Genomic DNA, 17,553 nt, shown 5'->3' on the forward strand with positions numbered 1-17,553 from the left:
ACTCCAAAAAAAGTTAATTTTACTGTACATTTATTTAAAAAAAATAAACTTTAAAAATGTCAGAGGGACAACATTCAGGGCCCTAATGCATGGCATAAAGAGAATACAAACCCTAGTTAACAATGCACAAACACCAGAAGATAAACTGGACAACTGGGTACTTCTAAAAATTAAACACACTCATCAAAAAACTTCACTAAAAGAGTAATAAGAGAACCTATACACTGGGAAAAAGAATTTTGGCTACAACGCATCCAATATGGATCTAATCTCTCAAACTGCTAGAAAACGTTGGCATCTCAATAGCAGAAAGACAATCCAATTTAAAAAAAAAAATGGGCAAAGGATATGAACAGACACTTGACTGAAGAAGACATTCAGGGAGCTAAGAGACACATGAAGAAAGGCTCATGATCATTCACTGTTAGAGAAATGTAAATCAAAACTACAATGAGATACCATCTCTCCCCGACATTACTGGCACTAACTAATCAAAAAAATATAAAATAACAAATGTTGGAGATCTTGTGGGGAGGCTGGAACTCATGTTGGTAAGAATGTAAAATCATACAACCACTATGGAAAACGATATGGCACCTTCTTAAAAAGCTAGAAATATAAATACCATAGAATCCAGCAATCTCACTTCTAGGAATATATCCTAGAGAAATTAACAGCTGTCACACAAATAGACATATGCACATTCATGTTCACTGCAGCATTATTCACAACAGCAAAAAGATGGAAACCTACATGCCTATCAACAGACCAACGGATAAATTATGGTACATACATACAATGGAACTGTATGCAACAATGAATCTGAAACATCTCACAACATGGATGAATCTGGAGGGCATTATGCTCAGTGAAATAAGTCAATCACAAAAGGACAAATATTGTATGAGACCACTATTATAAAAACCCAAGAAAAGGTTTACTCACAAAAAAAAAAAAAAAAACCTTTGATGGTTATGAGGGATGTGAGGGGTGGGGAGGGGAAATCACTAACTAGATAGTAAACAAGTATTAACTTTGATGAAGGTAAAGACAACACAATATGGGGGAAGTCAGCACAACTTGACCAAGGCAAAGTCATGGAAGCTTCCTAGAACCATCCAAAAATTCTGAGGGACCGAGTTATTGGGGCTCAGGGCTCAGGACCACGGTCTTGGAACACATAGGTCAACTGGCATAATACGGTTCTTAAAGAAAATGTTCTACATCCTACTTTCGTGGGAAGTGTTAAGGGTCTTAAAAGCCTGCAAACAGCCATCTAAGATACATCTATTGGTCCTGTTCCATCTGGAGCAAAGGAGAATGAAGAAAACCAAAGACACAAGAAAAATACCAGTCCAAAGGACTAATGGGCCACATGAACCACAGCCTCCACCGGATATCCTGAGCCAGATCTAGACGGTGCCCAGCTATGATCATCTACAGGGTAGGTGGATCACAATAGAGGGTCCTGAATAAGGTGGGGAAAAAAATGTCTAAGAAAATTCAAGTTCACAAAAAAAGGACCAGACTTACTAGTCTGACAGAGACTGGAGGAACCCCTGAGACCATGACCCCCAGAAAGCCTACTAACTCAGAACTGAAGCCACTCCCGAAACCTACCTTTTAGCCAGTAATTAGACAGGACTACAAAACAGACAATAACACATGTGAGAAATGTGCTTCTTAGTTCAATCAAGTACACACGACCAAATGGGCAACACCTGTCCAAAAGCAAAGACGAGATGGCAGGAAGGGACAGGAAAACTGGACAAATGGACATGGCGAACCCAAGGTAGAAATGGAAAGGGGGGGGAGTGCTGATACATGGCAGGGATTACAATAAATATCTCAAAAGTTTGTGTATAAATTTTTGAATGAGAAACTAATTTGCACTGTAAACTTTCACCTAAAACACAATAAAATTAAAAAATAAAAACTCAAAGACAGAGGCCGATTAAATGTAAAAAGAAATCTCTTCCCCAACAATTCAGTCCTAAAGCTACTGGGTGTAGCTGAGCAAGGTAAGCATCTTGCTAAAGGATGTGGGTGAGCTGCAGTGGCCCACAGTAGGGTCTCTAGGGCCCAAGAAGGTTGAGGAAGGCATCCTGCTTGGCATGGTGTTGGAACCTGAGCAGGGTAAGGAAGGTATTCACACGGGAAGTTGGCCTCAAATAGGAAGTCAAATGTATTAAGGATAATAGGAACCAGGTTTCTCACTATGGTTTAAGGGAGTTAGAAATATGGAAAGAGATAAAACTAAAATGACCCTCATGAGACTGGAATTGAAAGTATCAGTGTGAACTCTTTAATTTTCAATATACACAGATTAGAAATATGAATGTAAATATATACATTATACGCACGCACCCCAATAGTAATAAGCACACCTAGCACACATATCTTGGCTTCTAAATACTTCTCCACTGAAGAGAATCAAGGCTTCTTGAAAAAACGGCCGATTCTTGAGCTGGGGAAGGGAAAGCATGATAAGCCTGATGTATCTTGTGCCAGAAAGTAAGAAATTGCTCCAAGAATGATGGGGACATGTCAAAAGGGCACAGGAGCCACTTACAATGGTTTTCCACTGGTCAAATTTGGAATAATTTTGAACATAAAAGTAATGAGAATAATAGTTTTTAATCCAATGGATAAAACAGTTAAGTATGAGATGATACTGACATAAATAAATTGCAAATCTGATGAAAAACAAAGTAGTACTTTGAAGCTACCTTCCCACAAACTACTTATTTACATACAGAAAAAGAGTAACTTTACATTGGAGAAGTCTGGCAGATACCACCTAACACACCGTCAGAAATGGGACAAATCAAAATTATTAACTGGTGATAGGATGAAATAAGGATACATCACATCTATTTCTCCCAAAAAGGCATAACCTGAATCTTACCATAAAGAAATACAAGAAAAACTCAAAACGAGGGATATACTACAAAACTAGCCTGTAATCTTCAAAACTGCCAAGTCAAAAAAAACAAAAAAATAAGGACTTGTTTGAAATTGAAGGAGAATAAAGATGCCTGACATCTAAAGGCAAGGCATGATTCTGACTGGATCCTTTTGCTATAAAGGACATTACTAGGACAACTGGTTAAATGGGAATGGGGTGAAGCATCTGAGGATTAGATGGTAATGTGCTAATATTACTTTCCTGATGATAACACTTTGCATTGTAGTTGTGTAAGAGAATGTCTTCCTTTGAGGACACAGGTGATGGGACACCATGTCATCAACTAGTTCCAAATAGTTCAGGGAAAAAAACTGTGAACTTTACTTGCAACTTTTCTATAAATTTCAGAATTTTAATTTTTTAAAAAGAACATAAAAAAGATGAATAACATTTCAATAGATATTTCCTACCTAGATGTTTGGATAATTGAGGATCAAAATGGTATAAATGACTTACAAATCAATGACCATAATTTGCTTTCTGCCACTCACAAAGCACTTGTCCAACAACCACATTCACTTAGCTGTGTCTCTTTTGTATTAATCTACTTCTACTTTCAGGTTTTTAACTGCTTTTCAAGTTTCTGATATAAAGTAATCTGCTAAGGAGTAACTAAGACATTTTCTTTAACTTTTAAAATTAAGTTAACTCAAATTACATTTGTGGATCAGTTTTTTTCCTTAATTTTTTTTTTCCAGTAAAATAATTTCCTTTGTGAACTGACATACTTAGTCAAAGGGGTACACAATTCCTATTTAGAAAAGTTTATTGAATGTTACTCCTGTGTCATACTTATCGAAAGAAAAACTTAATTTTCTCTGAAAGCACCCTGCCATTTTACATAATTTATGCCCTCATGCTTTTTTGTATTAAAAATATAGGTTAAGTATGAAATTAGTAAAATGAAGCATATAAAACTTCATGCTAAGCAAAAATAAGTCCAAAAAGGTTACCATATATTCATAGAAGAGTCCCCACATATTTAAGGTGTTTCCTTTAAAAACCATATTTGAATGCACTATTTAAAACCACTTTTAAATCTATTTTGTAGTTTGTTAATTGTAGGCATCCACATTTTTCTCTTACTACATAATCTGTTTCTTTGATGAGGTTGGCAACATCTGCAAAGATCCACGGAATACAGAAGAAAAAAAAAACAGCTGTTATTTCTCAAGGTTTGAGAAATCTGGTCCACCTTTAGTGTAGTTTCCTGAGATTTCTGCTCCACTGAAATCAAAACCAGGATTCTAAAAGATAAGAAAAAAATTACAATACACTAAATCTTATAAGGAAAAATATAAATAACCCAATGGAAAAAAAGAGAGGTAAATGACCAAAAAAGAAAACCCAAATGGCTAATAAACATATGTAAAGATAGCAAAGTTCACTGTAATCACCAAAAGAGAATTTAAAAGAATGAGATATTTTTCAAAGTTAAGATTTACAAATATTTAAAAATTTTTATGTGTATTAGTATTGGTAAGCATGAAAAGAAAACATTTTAATATCAGTGCATGAACAGATTTTAATAGACAATATTTTTTGAAAGCATTCCAGGCAGGGTTCTAAAAGCTATACATATAATAATACATTGATTCCTTACAACAATCCTAGGAAACACTATCACCATACATACATAAAACTAAAGAGTTTGCCCAAGGTCACAAATCTACTGGCAAACTGGGGTTTGGGCAACATGGCTCCAGAGCCTGAGATCTTGACCACTACGCTGAAGTATCACAGATTTTAGTCTTTCTGGAGAACAATTTCCTTTAGTCAACATTTACTGAGCTCCTATTGTATGTCAAATATCACCAGAGGCATCTGAATTCAAGGGTGAAGAAAACAAAAATTCCTGCTCTGATGGACCTTACATTCTAGCAGAACGAAACAAATAATAAAGCATAAATTATCTAGTCCAGGGGTCAGCAAACTTTTTTGTAAAGAGTCAGATAGTATATATTTTAGGCTTTGTGGGCCCTAAAGTCTCTGTCACAACTGAGCAACTCTGCACTGTGTGAAAACAGCCATAGACAACACACAAAAGAATGAGCATAGCTATGTTCCAGTAAAGCTTTACTATTCCAGGTCATGGGCCAGATTTTGCCTATAGGTCATAGTTTGCCAACCCTGACATAGAATGCTAAAAGTTGGTTAGTGCCATGAAACAAAAAATTAAGGCGGGGTAAGGGAAATAGGGAGAAGGTTATAGTATCAAATAGGATGATCGAGATATGCTTCAGTGAACAATGACTTGAATACAGTGAAGACGTTAGCCAAGCAGATCCTTGGGAGAAGAGCATTCCAGGCGGAGGAACAGGAAAGCAATGGTCTGGCATGCTTAAGGAACAGCAAACAGGCCAGTATGGCTACAGCAGAATGAGTGACGGGGACAGTGGTAGGAGAAAATAATGCAGGACCAGATTGTCTTTTACTGGAGTGAAAGAGGAATGATTTGCAGAGTTCTGAGAAGAGAGGTGACATGATCTGACTTATAGTTTAAAAGGATTGCTCTAACTGCTATGTTTAGACTGTAACTGGACAAGAGTAGAAGCGAGGAGGCCACTTAGGAGTAACCTAGGCAATCTAAGCAAAAGATTAGAGATGGTCCAGATCAGAGTGATAGCAGTGTTGTTGGTGAGAAGTGGTCAAATTCTGAATACATTTGGGAGGTAGTACCAACCAGTAAGATTCCCTGACAAATTGGATGCGGGTGACAGAAAGACAGGAATCAAGAAGGATTCCCAAGTTCTTTTTGGCCTGAGAAACTGGAGTTTCCATCAACTGAGATACAGATGGCGAGAGAAAGACCACATTTTGGAGGGAAATTAGGGACTTCATTTTGGACATGTTGAGATGTCTGTTAGATAGCCAAGTGTAGATGTTGATTAGGCAACTGGCAATTGGGTCCAAAGTTCAGCAGAAAAGTTCAGGCTAGAGATGTATGTTTGGGAATTGTCAGCACATACATGGAAATTATCCACCAAAACTTTAGAAGTACATTGACCCAATGTCATGGATTGAAGTGTATTCCCCAAAAATATGTTTATCAATTTGGCTACTCCATGATTCCCCATATTGTGTGATTTTCCACCATTTTGTCAACTGATACGATTTTCCTATGTGTTGTAAATCCTACCTCTATGATATTAATGAGGTGGGATAGGCAGGACTCAATCTACAAGTTGGATTGTGTCTTGAGCCAATCTCTTTATACAAAAGAAAGAAGCGAGCAGACAGGCAGGGGGACCTCATACCACCAAGAAAGCAGTGCTGGGAGCAGAGTGTGTCCTTTGGACCCAGGGTTTCTGCACAGAGAAGCTCCTAGTCCAGGAGGGACTGATGAAAAGGACCCTCCTCCAGAGCTGACAGAGAAAGGATTCCTCTGCAGCTGATGCCCTGAATTTGGACTTCTAACCTACTAGACTGTGAGAGGATAAACTTCTCTTTCTTAAAGCCATCCACTTGTGGTACTTCTTTTAAGCAGCACTGGATGACTAAAACACCCCGTAATTCCTCTCCTAGATACCTATCTTGGAGGAATATTTGAAGAGTTTCACAGAAATGAAAGCACAAGTTTTGTTTGAAATAGAGAAAAATAAATAAACCTAAATCATAATTATGACATATCCAAACTAGGGAATACTCTGAAGCAGTTAAGAAGTTTTATCTATTATGTACTAACATGAAATAGGCCCAAGATATACTACTAAGCAAAATAAAGAACATTTTGTCTTTTATGTCAAAAAGAAAAAAAAAAATTATATATATATATATATATATGAGATAAAAATGAGATAGAAGCATGGAATGGGAGATGTTGGTGAAGGAGCCTTTTACTTTTTATAATATTAAAGTCTATAATTCAATTTTTTTATTAGGTCTATTCACCTACTACTTGTTTACATTAAATCAATGATAACCTGGCAGTACAAATAAAGCAAAGTTCACCTTAAGAAAAAAAAAATCAAATCTATATATAGAGAGGCCAGTCATCTCACTTAAAAAAAAACTCCTCTAAAGAATTTTTGTAACTTTTCATAACCACAGTGGATTTTTTAATTTCAAATAATAATAATTACTCAATGATTCTGCATACACTCATCTGACTTACTTCTTTCTGGAATCTCTCCAATGTAAGCTTTCTCTGCATTTGGTCTTGTACCCAAGGATCAGCTGCATATTCAGATTCTAGAAGAGAGGTCCAGCAATTTGCTGCATCTCTTTTTGTCTTTGTAAGAACAATACGGACCATTTTTCTGTCCTCTAAGCAAAAAAAAAAAATTACAAATAAAAAATTGTAGTTCATTAGGTTTCACATTATTCAAAAACCATTACTCAATCTTGATATACAGCTGTTTTCAACATGGAACCCCGGTGGCACAGTAGTTAAGAGCTACAGCTGCTAACCAAAAGATCGGTGGTTCGAATCAGCCAGCCACTCCTTGAAAACCCTATCAGGCTGTTCTACTCTGTCCTACAGGGTCACTATAAGTTGAAATCAACTAGATGGCAACAGGTTTTGAGTTTTGGTTTCAACATATTTTTACTATTATAGCTTTCAAAGCTGTAAAAACAAAACCAAACCCACTGCCATTGAGTAGATTCTGACTCATAGTGACCCTATAGGACAGAGTAGAGCTGCCCCAGAGAGTTTCCAAGGAGCACCTGGTGGATTCGAACTGCCGACCTTTTGGTTAGCAGCCATAGCACTTAACCACTACACCACCAGTTTCCTGTAAAGACAAAAGGACCTAATAAAAAAGGATGAAATATACAACGTGATAACAAAATTTTAAAAAAATTCTTTGAAATATTATAAATTACCCTCACCCAATGTCCATGTTCCTTCATCAGCTATTGTAGAATCAAAGAGTTTGCCCTGAAAAATAAATACACAAGATACTAAAAATATAGCATTTCATTAATTTTTATAAAGATTTCATGATTTAAGACTTATCTAATTTCCTACCTAATCCACATACAATTGTTTAATTTGGTTAGAGTAGGGAGATCATATTTTCTACAATTTTACTTTTGCAGTTGCTCAACCCTAAGCTTCCTCTAAGAAAGTGAAATGGAGGCTGCTTCACACTGCTTGGAATACTCTGCCAAAGAACATGTAGTCTCTACAAAAAGATTATGACTCCTTAATTTTTAAAAAAGGTGTAGAAACACTACTGGTCATTGGTTAGTCATATGTGAAATAAGTATGTAAAATTCTTTAATTTTACCAATTAAAATGAACTACAAAAAGGGATCTCTTGCTGAAACTAAGAAGAAATGCTGCCTCTAAAATAAACTTTTAAAAACTGCTTCAATCTCTTTGATAGGCAATTTGGCATTAAAAAATTTTTTTTAGTGCACATACTTTAGATCTGATACCAGGTCAGTTGTGACTGATTTTTCTGAAACTCTTAAGAAAAAAAGAAATATAAGTTTAAAAGGAGAATGCACACCCTAAAACCCATTTTAATTTGCTGCTACTTGCCAAGTTTAAGTTTTAGGAAATGAAGTTAAAATGGCACAAAATGCAAAACATATTTTTAAATGTCAATGCTAGTCAGAAAAAAAAAAAATCCTATTGGTTTAAATAGACATCTAAAATCCCAGTTACTGCTAAATTCCCACTTATCAGAATTACTAAACTGAATTGTAATCTTAAACCATTGCTCAGGAAACAGTATAAATTGCACAACTATTGAGAAAGCCCATTAAGATCCAAGTTGGCATAAATCAATGTCTGTCTTTCTCCGAGGCACTCAAAATACTTTCATATAAAATATTAGTAGCTAAGATGCAGTGTGTGCTTATTAACTACCGCAAGCTCTTCATATGGATATTAAGTTATGTTTACAATAATCCAGAGAAAGGTATCATAAATACTGCATTTTAGGGACGATAAAACAGGTTTAGAGACACCGAGTGATCTCTTGCCCAAGGCTACAAAACTAGAAAACCGTAGAGCCAGAGGTCACACCAAGCAGTCTCCCTTCACCCCTACACTGCACTGCCATCAAACATCTGGGCAGCTAATCTGAGAAAGGCATCCAACTTCAACTTAGTTAACTTAACTACAAGCTTATGGAAAACGCGGATTTCAGTTCGAAAGGGCATTAATAAGATATAAAAGGCAAAGGGGATTCATTATTGTCTTCACATCCCTCTTGTACGGTGTGACCACTCCACAACCATGCAGGAATTTTAAATTTTTAATGAAGAAAATAAATCACCTGACATCACCTCTGAAGCCTCTACCCGATATCCTTTTTTTTTTTTTAAATACTTTTTACTTTCATTTTATTATACTTTGTACAACAAAGTAGTTTGTTGTACTTTCCAACATCTGCTTTAAATATTTATTCGTTTGGTTGTTTCATCAAGGCTGTCTACCAGAAGGTAGCCTCTCTTAGAGCAGGCAACTTATCTGCCTCCTTCACCGCTGTACTCCCAGGTCCTGTATCAGTGCCTGGTAGAAAGTATATGTACGATAGACATCTGTTGCTTTAACAGCTCATCCGTTCTCAGCTGAAGATCCTCACAGAAACAAGACACCCTTATTTTGTTTGAAAATAAAGCAAGAAAAATAGGCTCCTAAACTCTGGACTGGCCCTGAGGGCGGGGGTTCCAACCAGATCAAAATCAGGCCAATTTTAACGCTCTCTCTCATACGGCCAGATGAGCCGTAGGGCCTTCCAAGAGTCTTCTCACGAAAGCAATGAACCTTAGGAACTCGGGAATTTTGTGAGACTGGGAAGACGATACTGAGTATAAGCCACCGCCGGCCGCTACCTTGAGGATCTCGCGGCCACCCACGGCCAGCGCCACATGTCGGCTCTGCAGGCCGCACTGGATATCCTGGGCGCGAGTGCCTGGCGGCACTTGAACTTCAATGAACACCTCCTCCAGGGTCTGGTACCACTGGCCCCACGGCGTACTGCAAGGAACCACCCCACTGCGTTCCTCAAACGGGGCCGACATACTCCCAGCTGCCACCGCAACTACCTGGCCGAGCGCAGGCGCAGAAAGCCCACGCGCAGGCTACGTCCCCGGCCTCTCTGCTTGCGTCTCTGCACATGCGCAGGGACCCAAACCTGTTTGAGTGCGTCGTTTTTCTCTTTCTAGAGCTCTTTTGGACACTGAAGGAGCCCGGTATGACAGAACGGAAACCCAGAGTAATTTACATCCAAAGAATGGTGGGAGAGGGTTGGAACCACTGAAGGAGGAACCCCACATGACTGTCACTTATATGACGCTTATAAGCGACTTTAACTTCTCAGGTGTGAAATGCGCTTGCGCAAATCTTGTTCATGCCTAGGTCAAACTGAGAAACGTCAGAAATCGTGGGGCGGGGAGCACTAGTTTCCTATTGGCTGATAGTCTCAACGCATAGGCCCTGGATTGGACGGGAGAGAGCATATTGCGTACGGTCTGTTAGTGTTCCAGTGCGGGATTGGTGGGCCCCAGGGTTTTGGCTTTCCAATTGGCTGAGGTCTTCATGGGCGGAGAAAGTGGGAGGTTTGAATTTGAAGCGAGTAGAGCGTAATAGTCCACAGGCGGTTTGTGGAGGAGCGCTGTGAGCTTCGGTTAGTGGTGATCAGCAACATGTCCTTTCCTAAGGCGCCTCTGAAAAGATTCAATGATCCTTCCGGTGCGTACGGGGAAAGAGGCTGGGGGACGGGAGACGTTCTCACGCTCCTTGGCTCTCTCGGTTCCCTTCACAGGAGACAAAAATGAGGCGATTTCAGGGCTGGGAAGGGACACACTGAATTGATTGATTTTCTCAAATATATATTAAGCGTTTACTACGTGCCACGGTGTATACATGGGGTCACCATGTCCGAATCGACTCCACAACAACTAACAACAACACTGCTTGCCAACCCCTGTTCAGGATGCTAAGGATACAGCAGTGAGCGAAGCAAAGTTCCTGCCCATGGAGCTTACTTGCAAGTGACGAATACACTCAATAAACTGTTAGTGCTGTGGGGAAACTAAAACGGGGCGAAGGAGATAGGGGTGAGGAGGGGAATCCTACTTGAAGCCCAGGAAGGCCTCTCTAGTAGGAATATTTGCGCATTGCTTTTCGTCTGAGGTTATGGGTTTCTCTTAGACGTTCCGTTCGGGCGTAAATGAAGGAAGATTGGTAAAGGCAGGTCATGGGTGTAAAATTATGGCAGTAGCAGTTAATGAAAACAATATAACTAAAGTGATGGCAGCTAATATTTGACCGTTTAACCATATACCCCGGGCACTGTACTAAGTCTTTACATGGATTATTAGTTCTTTTTTTAATCCATAACAGTCCTAAATGATAATATTATTTTATGGATAAAAAGGCTGAGACTTTCCCAACAGTACACAGCCAATCTATGGCTGAACTGAAGTATGAACCCGGGCCTCCACTAGTCTAGCTGGTGCTCTTAACCACTGCATTGCATAATCACAATAACCAGGAAGCCTTGGATGTGGTTGGTAGGCACTCATTTAGTGAATGCTTAGCAATCTGTACTAAGGTCTTCCCTACTTGATATCATTTATTCTTTGCAACAGCCAGGTACTAATATTGCTCTCATTTTACAGATGAGAAAACTGAGGAGTTTTATAACTATTAAGCAGCCCACAGGTGCTTTGGTGGCGCAGTGGGTAAGAGCTCGGCTGCTAACCAAAACTCGACAGTACTACCAGCTGCTTCTTGGAAACCCCTATGGGGCAGTTCTACTTTGTCCTGTAGGGTTGCTATGAGTCAGAATCAACTCGACGGCAGTGGGTTTGATTAATGGGTTTAGCAGCCAATAAGTGGTAGAATGAACACCAAAGCCCGTGCTTTATCCATTATATTATACACTATTTGGTGATCTCTTGTTACAGCTTTAATTTCCATTAGTTAACATGTGATTGTACAAATGTGTGCCAATCTGCTCATAAAGGAGGGCCAGGTGCAAGTGGATCAGCACAAGCTTATTTTCTTAATTAGAAAAGTCAAGGACTGTATTCTTTTCCCCAGATATTCAAAGTACCTACTTTAATTCTGTCAGCAGTGAAGCTTTTAAGGAGAATTTCTTTGCTTTATAATAGATTAAATTAACTCTACAAATTATGCAGTACCTCAGGCTCACAGTTACAGGAATAATAGTTGACATTTACATGGCGCTTGTATACGTGAAGCAGTATGGTGATAACTTATTTTACCCCTGTAATCCTCACAGCCCTGCATTGAGGTAGGTTCTATTTTTTTTTTTTTTCTCCTGCTTCAATGATAAAGAATCTGAGCCTCAAAGAGTAGAAGTAACTTTCCAAAGGTCTTAAAGCTAAAGTGGAAGAGAAGAGAGCATAATGTTCTATTGGGCATTGTCTCCCTACGTCTACAAAGTATCTGGCACATAGTAGTGTCTACTGATTGGCAGACAAAGCTGGATTTGAACTCTGATCTGGATGTACTTCCTGTGTTTTTTTCACCATACTGCTAACTCAGCTGAGCTGCACACATGATTAAGACAGACCCCAACTTAAAGCGGTTTTTTCTAATGTAGAAGTTGATTAAGTAAATCTGACATTGCAAAGCTGTGAGAAGTTCTGTAATAGAAACAAAAAGGACAGGCTGCTATGGAGGGGATTTCTAACTTAATTTGAGGATTCAAAGAAAACTTCTAGAAGAGGTGGCATCCAGGCTGAGGTCTGAAGGATAAGTGCGAGGAAAAATGGAAGGTGGACTGTCCATTCCAGGTAGAAGAAGTAGAAAATACAAAGGTCTGAAGTTTGAAGCATTTATTTAATGTAATACATAAAGTATTTTGCTTGCATGCAATTATGGACCACCTGCCTTAGCTTTGGATCATTGTGGATCAAGTTATAATTTTAACCTTTGTTCCAGAAAGCTTGTGGTATCTCCCAAGATACCCCATTCCTTTTGTCTGATGTTCTCTCTCCCCAGATTTCTAACAAGTCATATCTAAGTAAATTTAAGCATAAGAAAGGAAAATACTGAAAGCGTGAAAATAGCATTGTGCTACAGTCTCACAAAGAGCTAGTAAGTAAATAGGCAAGATTTCAACCCAGTTCTTGAATCCGAATCTATCAAATTTGACTCTTTAGGGACATGTTTTCGTTAAGCATAGTCTTAATTGTTCTCAACTTGGATGATGCTGCTTAACCACTGCCCACTCTCCTGTCTTCTGTTAGCTCTCATCCCTTTATGAGAGTGTGGTCCCAGTGATAGACTATAATTCTGTATCATGATTTTCTTCTGAATGTTCTGCCAGGTCTAGAGCAGTGCATCTCACATTTTTCCACAGGAGATCCCTAAGAGCAGAGCGCAAAGGAGGATAATTGTAGCCTCAGCCTGGCCTCTTCCCACACTTCCCCGTAAAGGCACAGCTACCAGTAGTGGCGACAGTTTTACTTGAAGTTTTCAGTTGCTTTAAAATAAGAATGGTGATATTGTATGCTTTTTTTGTTTCATATTTAAGTTGCCTCCTCTACTTGACTGTAGGTTCCTTAAGGTCAAAAAATGTATATTTTATTCTTTTTTGTATTCTCTAGTGGCTAACATGTTGTTATGTGTGGTTGAGTTGGCTCTGACTCGTAGCAACTACGTACAAGAGAAATGAAATACTGCCTGGTCCTGGACCATTCTCACAATCTTTGCTATGTTTGAGCTTATTGTTGCAACCACTATGTCAATCATCTCATGGAAGCTGTCATATAAACCAAAACTAAACCTGTTGCCGTCGAGTCAGTTCCGACTCATAGTGACCCTATAGGACAGAGTAGAGCTGCCCTATAAGGTTTCCAAGGAATGGCTGGTGGATTCAGACTGCTGCCCTTTTGATTAGCAGCTGTAGCTCTTAACACTGTGCCACCAGGGCTCAAGGTTCTTAATTCTTTATTTGAATAAATATAATTATTATATAAATGAAATGGACTCTACTCCAAGGACATCTGACTAGCTCAAACTACAGGACAACTTGCATGTATACAGTACAAATATTTCATCACATGGAACCTGACAAATTGTTAAGCTAGAGTAGAATTATGGTATCACCCTGCACCCCCACCCCAGCAGATGAGTTTAATGAATGCTCTAGAAAGATATGCCATACTTAGCCTGATTTCAGCAGTCCCTGGGTGGCACAGATGGTTAAGTACTTGACTACTAGCTGAAAGACTGGTGGTTTGAACCACCCAGAGGCACCTTAGGAGACAGGCCTGGTGATCTGCTTTTGCAAGCCCACAGCCTTGAAAACCCTGTGGAGCAGTTCTGCTCTGCACACGTGGGATCACCATGAGTCTGAATGAACTCCAGAGCAACTAACAACAACAACACTGCCTCCCCTACCCCCACCCAAATGAATAAAAGGAATGTTCTAGGAAGATGTGCAATATTAACCTGATTTTAGAGAACCCCCTGCCAACCTTGGAAACTCTGATGGCTTAGTGGTTAAGTGCTATGGCTGCTAACCAAAAGCTCAGCAGTTTGAATCCACCAGGCACTCCTTGGAAACCCTATGGGGCAGTTCTGCTCTGTCCTGTAGGGGCGCTATGAGTTGGAATCAACTCGACAGCAACAGGATTTTCTGGTTTCTGCTCACCCTAGGGTATAAACAGTTTATGAGGTTTGGGAAATCTGAGCTACCCAAGATTAATACTTTCTGTTAAGTCTCTCCCTTAAATATCCCAGTGAATTCTATAGTACTTCCTTTTGAGACTATCTCTCCTGATTGGAAATCCACTGCCTCTACCCTTTATTGACACATTTAAATCTAAGAATTCCAAGGTTTGGAATCTTTGTGTCAGGGCATATAAATGGCCATGATTCCGATAGATGTATGGGAACTTAATTCTATCCTTGATGTTTTTATAATCTACCTGAGAACAATGATTTTCAAATTTTTTTGACTGGCTCCAAGAGTAAGAAATAAATTTTATATCTCTACCCAGGATAGAAGGAGCCCCCATGGTACAACGGTTAAGCGCTCTGCTGCTAACTGAAAGGTTGGCAGTTCAAACCCACGCAGCAGCTTCTCAGGAGAAAGACCTGGTGATCTGCTGTCATAAAGATTGCAGCCGAGAAAAGCCAATGAGGGCAGTTCTGCTCTGTCACATGGGGTCACTATGAGTCAAAAATCAACTTGACAGCACCTAACAATACAACCAGAATGTATTTTTTATATTTCTACACATAGATAACTGAAACAAAAGTTTTACAGAACAGTGCTTAACCTTGTTAACACTGACTTGCTAACTTGCTAGCATGGACACATAATAAACACTAATATTTTCTTTTCTTTATTTTTTAAATGCTAATCAGATCTACTAATGAGTCCCTTGCTACCATTTGGAAAACACTTAGGGAAAGGCAGTAGTTGCCTTGGGATAGTCAAGGTTCCTTGCTATTTCTATTTATTTGCATGAGACTCCATACTAAAGTATGAAGTATAGTTTTTCAGAGAGTAGTATAAATCTACTAGTTCGTAATCATCTAAAGCTTTTTACTGAGGTCAGTTTTTTAAGTCCTGAGTGACTAATCTCAACTCTGCTGAGAATAAGCACTCTGAAATGCCTTCAATTTGGGACTTCATCTAAGTGAGATTATAAATTCCTGGAACATAGAAATATAGCCTAGTACAGTTTGCACTTTGAATAGCATGTCTCTGTATATTCCCTGGACCTAAACTTCCTTATATGTAAATTTAGAGTTATTAATTTATTACAGAGCTCTTGTGACAATTAAATGAGATAAGATCCATAAGGTGCTTAGGATAATGCCTGGCATTTAGTAAGTGCTCCCAGAATTTTAGTTGCTATTAGCATGGTTGCTTTTATTGTTTCATTCAAATTGCAGCTCACATTGTCAGTCTGATGTATTGATATTAACCAGACGTGGGTTATCACCACAAGTTTTTATTTCAGGCTAAAGCCTGAGGACTAGACATCTTTAATTGTTTCATTTCTGGCAACTGATGGTAATTACCTCAGTGCCTCTCTGAGTAGAGTTGATACAAATATTTCATTGTTTCTCATATTCAGTCCTTAATAACAAAACTGTGTGGCTTGTCATTACGTGCTATTCATCCCAAGACTGCCTTTTTTATCTTACTCAGTTGTCCATGTTCTTTTGATCCGTTTGAAATAAAGAGCATTTGGAAAAGTAATGGTAAAAGTTACTGCTATGCTTTGTGCTATTTTTTACATAAAACAAAGCAGGAATTTGCTTTATTAACAGTGTTTTCACATTTATATTACTCACTTTATTATGAAATGTTTTCAATTTAATATCATAAATAACACTCGATAACACATTACTGTTCTGTGTTTCCTCTAGGTTGTGCTCCGTCTCCAGGGGCTTATGATGTTAAAACTTCAGAAGTATTGAAAGGGCCTGTATCCTTTCAGAAATCACAGCGATTTCAAAAACAAAAAGGTAATGGACCCCTTGCTGTGAGAGGCATAAAAAATGGTTATATGATCCACATATTTTAAAATTATGAATAACAGTATTTAAATTTAAAGATATAATGTTTCAATACTTGCATCATTATACAGTTGTATAAGTCACAGAATTTAGCAAGGCATTCACATGGATACATAGTTTCTCCTTTTAGTAATTATTTTAACCTTTCTATTAGGGAATATTAGGAAAATCAGGAAGATGTTAGATGGGTATAAAATATTATGGAACTAATTATCTGGAAATATACAATCAGGAGAAGAATAACTTTATATTGCTCCAGTAATAGCTGCAATAAGATATTTGGATGTTTTATCTGTGGTTAAAAACGTGTAAGCACCAACCATCATCTGTACAATTCATTTTTCTGCTATCTTAGCAGAAGCTCAACAAAATCCTACTTTTGACAAAGATACTACTACCTTGCCTGCTTCAGCAAAAAAAGTGAAGACTTCAGGATTAAAGGTAAGAAGTTTTTATATGTCAGTTGGTTTATCAACTGTATCATTGAACACATTTCCAAAAGGTGTTGTTTTTGACCAGAATGAGATAAGTGTATAAATCAAGGTTATAAGTAAATCCATAAAGTAGTGAAAACATATTATCATTAAGACTTTAGCAAATTTAACATTCTGGCCAGGTCATTACTAAATATATCATGTTTAAACATGTTCTAGAATTAAGTCAATGACAAATAACAACACCGCCATAGTTCAGAATTATAAAATAGCCTTCATTTCTCAGTCATTTCTGTATCTAGGTGAGTTTTGTCTTACGTAGTACAACTTTTAAAATAATGTGATGTTTTGATATGTTAACAGCATTAGAGTTGTTTTTGTTTTTGTTTGCTTTGTTTGTGGGAAAGGATAGGTGTTTGTTAATAAAGAGAAAGGAAGAAAATTCTAATGCGTAACATAGGTGTGCTACTCAGAAACTGCTGAGGAACAGTGGGAGGTTAAATTCCTAATAGTTTTATGTTAGGACTTGTGCAAGAGCCTACTATTTGTGTTTTATTAGTTCATAAGCCAGCTGTACTTTCTTAAAGAGTTAGAAAAATTAATAGATATTTTAATGTGAAAAAGATTCAGAGATGGGAAGCCAAAGCTATTGGTTAAACTCACACTCGTTCATGCAT

General features: G+C 38.2%; 2 protein-coding genes across 3 annotated transcripts in view; one reads left to right on the plus strand and one right to left on the minus strand.

Moving 5' to 3' along the window:
• Positions 1-38: 38 nt before the first annotated feature.
• On the minus strand, positions 39-9,949 carry NUDCD2 (NudC domain containing 2). Its single transcript, XM_064279061.1, has 4 exons — positions 9,761-9,949; positions 7,802-7,850; positions 7,083-7,234; positions 39-4,215 (listed from the first exon to the last, which is right to left on the minus strand). The coding sequence occupies exons 1-4, from the start codon at positions 9,947-9,949 to the stop codon at positions 4,132-4,134; spliced, it is 474 nt and encodes a 157-aa protein (XP_064135131.1). The 3' UTR covers positions 39-4,131.
• A 3-nt stretch (positions 9,950-9,952) lies between these two features.
• HMMR (hyaluronan mediated motility receptor) overlaps positions 9,953-17,553 on the plus strand; it is a 47,391-nt gene continuing 39,790 nt past the window's right edge. The window contains exons 1-3 of one of the 2 annotated variants that reach the window (XM_010592323.3): positions 9,953-10,619; positions 16,293-16,391; positions 16,798-16,883. In XM_010592323.3, the coding sequence (XP_010590625.2) occupies positions 10,574-10,619; positions 16,293-16,391; positions 16,798-16,883 (231 nt within the window). In that variant the 5' untranslated portion in view covers positions 9,953-10,573. The remainder of the gene's footprint in view (positions 10,620-16,292; positions 16,392-16,797; positions 16,884-17,553) is intronic. The other variant, XM_003404876.4, reaches the window with a different exon arrangement.

The sequence above is a fragment of the Loxodonta africana genome, chromosome 2, assembly GCF_030014295.1.
Source record: "Loxodonta africana isolate mLoxAfr1 chromosome 2, mLoxAfr1.hap2, whole genome shotgun sequence".
NCBI lineage: Eukaryota > Metazoa > Chordata > Mammalia > Proboscidea > Elephantidae > Loxodonta > Loxodonta africana.